The sequence below is a fragment of the Prinia subflava genome, chromosome 6 (assembly GCF_021018805.1).
Source record: "Prinia subflava isolate CZ2003 ecotype Zambia chromosome 6, Cam_Psub_1.2, whole genome shotgun sequence".
In the NCBI taxonomy this organism is placed as follows: Eukaryota; Metazoa; Chordata; class Aves; order Passeriformes; family Cisticolidae; genus Prinia; species Prinia subflava.
In genome coordinates this window covers 7,516,045-7,525,825 of record NC_086252.1, presented here as the reverse complement: position 1 = coordinate 7,525,825, position 9,781 = coordinate 7,516,045, and the positions used below count along the sequence as shown (strand labels likewise).

Sequence of the window (9,781 nt, the reverse complement as noted above, 5' to 3'; positions counted from 1 at the left end):
TGGTTTCCTCATTATTTTTTATTCGAGTGCAACATCGTTCCTGAGCTCCTGCAGCTCCACCTGCAGCTCGCTCCCGAGCTGTGCCCGAGCAGCAGCGCCTGCCTGGGGTCGGAGCAGAAGACGCCCGTGGGAGCAGGGGAGGACTCTGCCTGCAGCGAGGTCACTGCCCCAAAAAGCGCTTCTGTCACCCTTCTAGTCAGCTCTCCCTTTCAAGGGGAGGAGATCAAGGAAAAAGAGAATGTGAGGGAACAGCAGAGTGGGCTAACTCGAGGCTTTCACATCGTGCACTCTTCCTTCCCAAGAGGAATAGAACAGCTCGCAGGCCAGAGAGCGAGTTCTTCCTGAACCATTATCACCTGCCTAATTCGAGAGCCACGGTCTGGGAACAGAAACAGCGACAGCTGCTGCAAATGACGGGGAAGAGCAAAGCCTGGGGGACTGCCCCCATCCCGACACCAGGAGACACCGGAGCTGAGGCCTCACCTCAGCTCAGCACAAAGCTCTGCCACGGGGAGAGGGAGCAGGAAAGGTCTGCAAACAGCACAGCGTTAACCCAGCTTTTCTAAAGAACAAGTCTGAACCTTTATTGACAGTAAACAAGGCTGCGTTTTCCAGCAGGATCTAGAACAAAGTACAACAAAGAGACTGAGTTAGTACAGGTGAGCTTTGTGCAGAATTACCTTCTCCTAAAATGTGTTAATACTCGTTCCTTAATATGGAAAATGGGGATTCTTTTTCTCCCCATTGTTTGCTAATGACTTGGCCATTTCACACCTTCCTCATGATGAAAATAAAAATTATTGTAAGTCATCATCTCCCACAAAACAAGGGCAAAAAAAATACTGTAATAGGAACAATTAGGACTGCAGAGCCCACGTACCACTGGAAACCCAAATAATCACAGAGAAAGCACAACTCATTCCAAGGCTGTTAAAACTTCACTGACTGAAGATGCTTTCAAGCATAAGATTTTAATTTTTGGAGGATGAGTTTCTGTCCCTACTGCAGTCCTGTGAAAGTCAGACAGGAGATTAACACGAAGACTTTTCTTTTTTGTAGGAGACCTGTAGTGGCACTGCCAGGAGGTACCTAAAGCAAGCAGAGCACCAGGCTGAGCAGGAGAGCAAAGCAAGGATGGATGGACACATCCCCAGAGTTCTGGGCAGTGGTTTCAGCACGTTCAGCTTGCTGCAGCTTACACAATCGTGGCCAAGGGATGAGTGTGAGAAAAGTACAAGACCCAGTCTGGTTGTGTCAGGTTTGCAGCCCAGAGCTGCAGGCATTTCAGAAATCATCAGCTGCCGGTTTCTGGGGTTTCTGTACGAGCAGAGCCTGCACACGGCCGGGCCGGTAGGTGTCAGCTTTGCACCGAACGTGTGTGACAGTGCCCTCCACAGGGCTCAGCAGCGAAGCAGCTTTTAACCACCAGTACAGAGTTTTACACGATGCTGTTTTACACCACCTCCCAGTCCTTACCGACCACTGCTCCCTGGTAGGGCTTTAGGCTAAATCAATCTAGTCAGGCTACACAAAGTCCCGTGGGTTTCTATTCCCCTCCAGGCCGGGATATTCACCTTTTTCAGGGCTTCTCCTGCTGAGAAGAACGCACCCATCTCCTCAGAATGGCAGAGGTCTTCTCCTCAATGGAGCTGATGGCCAAGCCACTCAGGACACCTTTGTTGATTTTCCTCAGCTCCTGCACAGCCTTCACAATTTCCTCTCTGAGGGAATTAAAGAAGCAACTGTTAACATCACATTTTGTGCCATACATTTACAAATCAGGGCTGAAAAGAAACCCAAACATCTCACTTGCTAAACTCTGGATGCCTCTCCTGAAGTCTCTTTATTAACTTGGTAAAACTGTGCAAGTTCAGGGCGTAGGGAGAAACAAAGATGCCAGGTGGGTCAACAGAGGAATAAGTGGATGTCTTCTGCAGGGAATTTTCCCCAGGATCCTAGAATTGCATCAAAATAAGGAAAAAATGCACGGGTTAAGCGTCCTACAGGTAATACACCACCTCTTTCCTACTAATAAATGTAAAATCCTAGACCCGCAGAATGGTTAGGGTTGGAAGGCACCTTAAAGCTCATCTCATTCCTGCTACTTTAAATTAGATCCAATTGTCATTTCCCAAAGGATCAGCATGTTTAAAGGGAAATCCCCAAAGACAGCCAATCTCTGTGGTTTGTGAGAGCAACACCAGCAATTACTGATTTGCCCTTTACTCTCCAAGCACCTAGCTGAGCCAATATAAAAACACTCTGCATACAGAGATTTTTTAGATTTATGCTAGAAAATCCAAGAGGTTTCTTTCCCATCCATTACCCCAAAATCCTTCCTGTATAAAACCACATGAAGTTTACATTAAAAAAATAGGTATTACAAGATGGAAAATCTAGTGCAAATGGGTAAACTCGAAACTGCCCTAAGATTAAGAACAAACAGCTGGAGTGTCATAGTTTGATGCAGGGGCAAAAAAAATGGTGCCTTCACTCTTCTGCCACATGCCAGAAATTTATTACCAATATGTAACATATTTTCCTATCTTAACATAATTTTCTGTCTATTAGATGTTATGAGACAAGATTTATGGCTCTTAGTCTGCCACACAAAGGGGTGTTAGTAATAATTACTTACCTGTCAATTATCTCCCAGCAAAGAATATTGCCAACTCTTGAGTAGGTGATTTCAGCTCAGGGCACTTGGTAGTAAATGTGGAGTATGAAAAAAGCCTTAAAGAGGCAAGAAATTCCTTCTACAAATTAAGAACAGACCTACCTCAGGCACTGAGGGTTTTGGACCACGAACATGCACAGAATAATGTTCATTCCCACTCCCCTGTGTCTTCTTCACTTCTAATAATAAATGTGAGAAAGCAAAGGGTTACACACTGTTCTTGAGCTGACATCATCTGTGTAGATTTTGGAAAGCCTAGAGAGAAAACCTTGGAAGAAACCACGGGAAAGAAGAGGATCTTCTAACAGAAAATGAGTGTCCCGAGAAGCACAGCAGTTCAGTTTGTGGAACATCTTTTCCCTGAGTGTTTCCAAAGATTTTAAGAGGCAGAGGGAACACAGCTCTGAACTAAGAGTGGTGAAGGCTGGTACAGAGAACCCCCAAGGTCTTCAACACCCTGGGACTTCTCACCACACCCATCACTGTGACTCAAGTCTCCAAATACAACCCATTTGTATCTCTTTCTCAAGAGTCCAGCACGGGAAGGAAGCACAAAAAGAAGGAGGAGGAGGAGAAAAAATGCAAGATTTCCCATCTATGTTATTGGCTGGGCATTTACTAATTTGAGTTCAAGCACTGTAGGTGAAGTTTTCAAGAAAAACATGGATGGATCAAAAGAGCTGAGTACAAGGATTCACTGCTAGTGAGTGAGAAAATAAATCTGAAAACCCAGCTGGCACTTTTTTCCAAGTTTACTTATGCCTGGAGAGGGAACAGAGCACTCCAATAATGAACACCATTATTTGGTTTATCAGCTTAAAGCACATGACTTTACCTGTTGAGCCAATCGAGTCTTGTTTTCCTTGCTTCTTTCTCGTTTCTTTGCACATTACTGAAATATCTGCCACTGACAAGTCTTCCTTAGCATCAAACCAATACTCACTCCATTCCTCATTTTTCACACAGCCTTGGCAGGTAAAAATAAAATTCAAGTTGGGATAAAATTCAAGTGTTAAAATTCAAACCACGGTATGCTACATAAATGAGTATCAAATTTCTGTGCTGAAGAGGATTTCAGCTACTTACATCTCTTGGTACTACCTTTCAAAGAGGTGACATTATGAATTCTAATTTAAAGAGAAAAATTTTAAAATATGTAAGTAATAATACAGAGCTATTATTACTTATCAATAATTTTTGATGGCTGACATACAGACATTCCATCACAGAAAGGGCAGCTGTGTTACCATATATATGTTTTACACAGGATCTCTTTCTTCCCCTGAGAACTTGAACTAAACAAAGAAAGGGTTGTTTTCACTAGCAGCAGATCACTCACCACGTTCCAGAGCCTGATCTTTGCGTTGTTCTTCCCGTGTCTCAGGGGAGGCAGAGTCACCTGGCTGATCACCACCAGTCTGTGATTTGTCCTACAAACACATTTTGGTTATATCACAGCACTCCCACCTGATCATAAGTTATTTTTCACAATATCAGCCCAGGAAGCAGGTGAATTTAAAAAAGTTAATCTGCTGATCACCCTCAAGAACCCCTGAGTTATTTTATTGTGAAAGGGCAATTAAAATTTGTGAACATATGAGCTGCATTTTCAGGTAGTGGCAGAGTATCCCAGGCTGAGAGCCCTGAAGACTCTGATCACATTTGCAGGTACCTCAAAGGAGAAAATACTTCTCAACATTACCATCTCCAAAACCCAGGAGTGAAGAATTCCCTACCATACTGACAGAAATCCCCTTTTCTTGCCGTTTTGGTTCTTCAAAGTCAGCTTTCCCTTCACCTGAAAGACCACTAAAACACATCCAAGAATTTCAGAAAAATATGAAACAACAATTTTAAGTTCTACAGTAATTTAAATATTTCCAGAAGCTCACAGTAAAATATATATACTTACTAAATATTGGCTTTTTAAATTATATCTTACTAGTTTTCTGTGTGATGTTCAGATGTGTTCCTTACAATTTGAAATACCCGTGCAACTTTTACTAATTGTTTACAAAACAAAATAATTGCCTTTTTCTTGATTAACTTCACTCATGCTTGAGAGGAAATTTCAAAGTCTCTGGCAGTTTACCCAATTCAGTAACAACTTACTGCCCAATTTGTTTTCATCCCCACTTACAGAAAGTCACAGGTACATGTTCTATCATGTACCTGCCTGAAATATGAAATTATTTTTCTATCATTCTTCATATCTGAACGATAATCTCAGCAAAACAGCTTCATATTATTTCTTAATATGATCTATAATATGATTATTATCTCTGCTGGCAGCAAAGTCTTTTTGGGTTTTTTGCAGTGTGGGATTTTTTGTTTGTCTGTTGTTGGTTGTTTTTTTGGGTTTTTGTTGTTGCTTGGTTTTTAAAACAGATGCCATTATAACTGGAGACAAAGATTTTTAGTAGTGAAAGCAGGGAACCAGGAAAATGATCTGTAAATTGAAAACTTTTACTATAAAGATACTAAAAATACTTCCTAGTTTGCATATTGGAACACTGCAGAGGAAAAATGCCCTTAAAATAAAACCACAGGGCAATGTTAATCTTTCAACTAAACAACAAGATGCATCCTGAAATAAAGAAATTATAGGTTTAACATCTTATAAACTAATTTCTCATTTAATTTAGTAAGTACAACAACAACTGAAAACTACTTACTCAGAGTAAAGGCTCTTTCTGAAAAACTGTCAAAAAAGAGAAAGATGTATCTGTAATTATCCTTATTATGAAAAAAAGTTATGCTACAAACATAGAACAGTTAAGAAATTACCTTGGAGGGGACATAAAAGGAAGAGATTGGGGAAAGCTTCAGCTCAACTGACAGTGGTGGAAGTTCACTTAATGGTGTGCCCGTGTTTATTTTCATTCTCATATTGCTGTAATTATTGTCCAGCTCATCCAAAACCAGCATGAGAGAGGAATACAATGCCTTTTCCTCACATCTATTAAAATATGATATCTATTAAAATATGGGTAAGAAAGCAGCATCAACTTAGACATTTCATTGATTTTACAGCTTCTGGAAACGCCCAAAGATTTTCCAGGCTTTAAAAGATTCCTCTACTTTATACCAGAACACGAATTAGCAACTATATTGGGCATCACTTGGGGTTTATTCCTGGCAAAAAAGCGCAGGATTTTGGGGACTGTGAATGCTACCAAAAAAATATTAAGGCTGGAAATAAGACTTGGGGGTCTTCTGGACAACACCACTAATTATAAGCACTCCTAGAAGCTATGGATAGACTCTACCAGTACCATTTAGCAATTTTTGCCTGATAACCAGTTACCCATTTTATTTTAAAGGACATTAAAGCACTTGCCTCCCAAAACAGGTGTTCTCCTCCAAAGCCAGCTCATAAACCTTGAGGCAGTGCTGGTAGCACATGTCGTAATGGATGGCCAGGACCTGCAGCTCTGCTTCAGCCGCTCTCTGCAGGAGATTCTGACAGCAGCCTGATGCAGGATTCTTCCCAGTCTGCTTGCTGGGATGTTCTGGCCTTTAAAATAATAATATCAGTAACAGAATATTTATTCCAGGGCGTCAAGATTTTGTTTACATTCGTGGTGTTTTATTTTGAAGCAAGGAGCTTGCCAGAAGCTCCTTCTGACAAAAGGAAAACCCTGTTTAGCCCCCAATAATGATTTATAGTAGCATTAGAGTCAGTTTTATCAGACAGGTGGGAATTGCACAAGCACTACCACAATTTCTATCCAAAAAGTGAAGACTTAAGAACAAAAAGAAACTTAGCAACGCTGTGGATCTGCAAATGCACTTATTTTGTTTCCACAGCCACGGGATAGTTTAGGTTGGAAAGGCTCTCTGGAAGTCTGCAACTGCAGAACAAGCCTGCTTCGATCTCTGTTCAGGAAGTCTTCAGCTCACTCTTCTCACTTGTCCAGGTCCCTGCAGCAGGAACTGCTGCCCAGCAAGCTTTTACTACCATCAGTTTTGCCAAGCCACAGCCAACCTTTCAACAAGGAAAAAACCTCTCGTGCAGAATCTCAAATTCCAAACCCAACTCCTGACCCACCTGTTGGTGCCTGTCGTCCCGTCACAGATACACAGATCATCTTTTGATTCCTGCTTTTCCAATTAAAAAAAAAAAAAAAAAGAAAAATAAAGAAGTCAAAAGTTACAGATTAACATCCCTGCAGACAAGTTAAAATTAAAAGAAGTTTTATCTATCAAACTGGTTTACTGGTTTGGTGGCCCTTCTCGTTTTGTGTCCATTACCTGCACGTGTGTGCATTCCATGTTGGAAGAAGCAACCACAGAGGTTTCATCCAGCCACGCCATGAATTGGGTTTCATTCATCATGGTTACCTCTGTGTTCACTGCCCTGGAGCAGAGACAGAGCTGGGCACTGCTGCTTCTGCTCGCTGGGAAACGAGCTCTGGAATCAGAGCCGGCATCCGCAGCCTGCGCGGGCACAGAGACGCCGGGAACGCTCCTCGGGGCTTCACCGCGCTCCGACTTCGCAGCCCCGGGGCTCCCCCCAGAGCTTTTATCTGCATCTTCCATGCCAGCAGCAGGATGCTTGCTAGGGAGGACTTCAGGGACTGAGAGCTGGCTTTCAGCGTCCTCTGCAGGGCTGCCAGTGCCACGTGTGCACAGCGCAGGTTTGTCACGGCTGCTGAAATCGGGGGGCTCTGCGTGTCCGCAGAGCTGGGCCTTTTCCCTGCGAGGCAGCACAGGAACGTCTGGCTCCAGTGCCGTGCTGTGGGTGGGTCTGTCACTCTTTGCAGACTCTTCTTCCCCTGCCGTGACTGGGGGTGGCACCTTCTCACCAGTCAGTGATGCATCCTTCACCTCTCCAGCCTCTCCCTGCTCAGAAAACCCACTCGAGTTCTTATCCTCCTCATACTCCTCATAAGCACTGAGATACTCCAGCTGAGAGTCCTCCCCTAAATCTTCACTGAAACAGGTCTGAGTGGAGCAGCTCCTTCTGCTGCTCTTTTCCACTTCCATGGCACCCACACGCTCTCCTCTTCCTCCTCAGAAGGAATCCACTCAACTGACTGCCGCTGCAGCCTCTCAAAGTCACTGGTTTGGCTCTCCCTACCTTAGTAAAAATTAAGAGAAGTTCATGATGCTTCATGGCATAAATAAGGACAAAAAACCACATTCCATTGACCATCCTGTTTTCAGCTACTGCATGTTACTAGAGCAGGTAGGGATTTTACAGTGTATTCCTAAAGAAATGCCAAAAATCCCAGTTCTGAACTGGTGGAATCCCTGTTGATGCATGAGGAGCTTTTTACATCACACAGTACACAGTGTTCAAATAAGGGTTACTTATATTAAGGAAGAGGTGAACTTTGAGCTCTGTGCCTCCCAAAAACTAAAAACCCCTTGAGTGTTGGGCAAGGGGTCTAACATTTAAGCATACTCCTCTTAATTCTGGGGAAATTTAAGCATGTAAGCATAAGCAAATTCTGGGGAAGCAACAAGAAACTGTTACCAGGGACAAAACCACAGGAAAACCTGAGAACCTGTACAACCAGAAAGTTGTGAAGGAACACAGGAAGGTAATTCAGCACTAGAAGGAAGCTGGACAATTCACCAGACTAGAGCAATACACCTGCTCTCAACTTGCAGCAAACACAGTTCTGTAACAAACACCAACAAAAAGCAGAGAGAAAACGCATAGGGATGGCAGGTGCTGTTTGTGAAGCATGTTTCTTAGGAATATTTTCAAGTCCTCTCTGCCTTCCCTCAGAAGCGTCTAACAAAGGGAATAAATCAAAATATTAACCATATTTCTCAATTATATCTGCTTTCCAAACTACTTAAGTGACACATTCCAATTTTAGTCACTGTCTCTGACAGCCCTTCCCCGGGGGTAGGGCACTAAGGATTGATATTCAAATGTTCAAATATTCAAGCCTTCCACCATCTCACGTTGCTCCAAGCCCCATCCAGCCTGGTCTTGAACACTTCTATGGTTCAATTATACACTTCTACAGTTATTATTGCCTCAAAAACGTTGTCTTTTTTTACCACATTAACTTTACCTTCACCCCCCCACCTGAAGCTTTGAGCAACTCCGTGGAATTAAAAAGCCGAACGCTGCCAAAGCACATCCCAGATGCCTGTACAAAAATCACATTATTATCACAGATAAGTGACTTTTCCCCCTCACTCCCCCCTTGACAACAAGAACCCAAACACCTCCACGCCCCAGATAAGGTACAATAACCCTCCTGCCGCTTCTAGCGACACAACCCAAACGCTGAACCACAGCCGAGCCTGTCCCAGCCGCAGCGCTGGCTGAGGGCGGGGGAGCACTGGAGGGATCGCTGAGGGCAGCCCGGTGACTCCCGCTCGCCCGGGGGGCTCGCCCAGAGGCCCCCTCAGGCGGCAGAACGCCGTCTCACCGCAGCTCCAGGGCGGGCTGAGGCGCGGTCCCGCCGCCGCACGAAGCGCCCGGAGCCGCTCCCGTTACGATCCGCCCGCGCCTCACGGCCCCGCCACACACGCGCCCAACGCCCGCCGTGCTCATTGGCTGCGGCGCGCAGCGCTCTGATGCCTGATTGGCCGGCGCCGAGCCCGCTCCCGCCGCGTGCGCCTCCTCCCCGCTTCCCTCAGGGGCGGAGCCGCCGTGTCCCCTGGGAATCGGTGTTGCCATAGCCCGCCACAATGGGTACCGCTGTGTTCTCTCAGGGACCGTACCGACTTGTCCTCTTGGAGTCGGTTTCACCATATCCCATCAGAATCGGTACCGCCTTGTCCCCTCGGCGTCGGTGTTACCATATCCCACCAGAATCGGTATCGCCAAATCCCCTCAGAGACAGTACTGCTGTATCCTCTCAAAGGCGGAACCGCCGTATCCCCTTAGAGCCTGCACCGCCATATCCCTTCAGAAGCAGTATTGCCCTGTCCCCTCATGGCTCTCCCCTCACAGTCCCTTCTCTGCCCTCATGGTGGCTTGTCTCCCCTCACAGTCCCTTCTCTCACGGTGCCTTCTCTGCCCTCAAAGTCCCTTCTCTCCCCTCACGGACCCTTCTCTCCCTTCACGGTCCCTTCTCTCCCCTCATGGACCCTTCTCTCCCTTCACGGTCCCTTCTCTCCCCTCACGGTCCT

At 45.0% G+C, this 9,781-nt stretch overlaps 1 protein-coding gene across 1 annotated transcript; it reads right to left on the bottom strand.

Moving 5' to 3' along the window:
* Positions 1–730: 730 nt before the first annotated feature.
* RBM44 (RNA binding motif protein 44) lies at positions 731–9,740 on the bottom strand. The gene is made up of 13 exons (XM_063399859.1): positions 9,076–9,740; positions 6,897–7,756; positions 6,843–6,846; positions 6,729–6,778; positions 6,018–6,194; positions 5,465–5,636; positions 5,353–5,378; positions 4,414–4,486; positions 4,017–4,107; positions 3,513–3,644; positions 2,780–2,856; positions 1,810–1,955; positions 731–1,721 (listed from the first exon to the last, which is right to left on the bottom strand). Exons 2-13 carry the CDS (start codon positions 7,664–7,666, stop codon positions 1,580–1,582), a joined length of 1,860 nt encoding a protein of 619 aa, XP_063255929.1. The 5' UTR covers positions 7,667–7,756; positions 9,076–9,740; the 3' UTR covers positions 731–1,579.
* Positions 9,741–9,781: the final 41 nt, after the last annotated feature.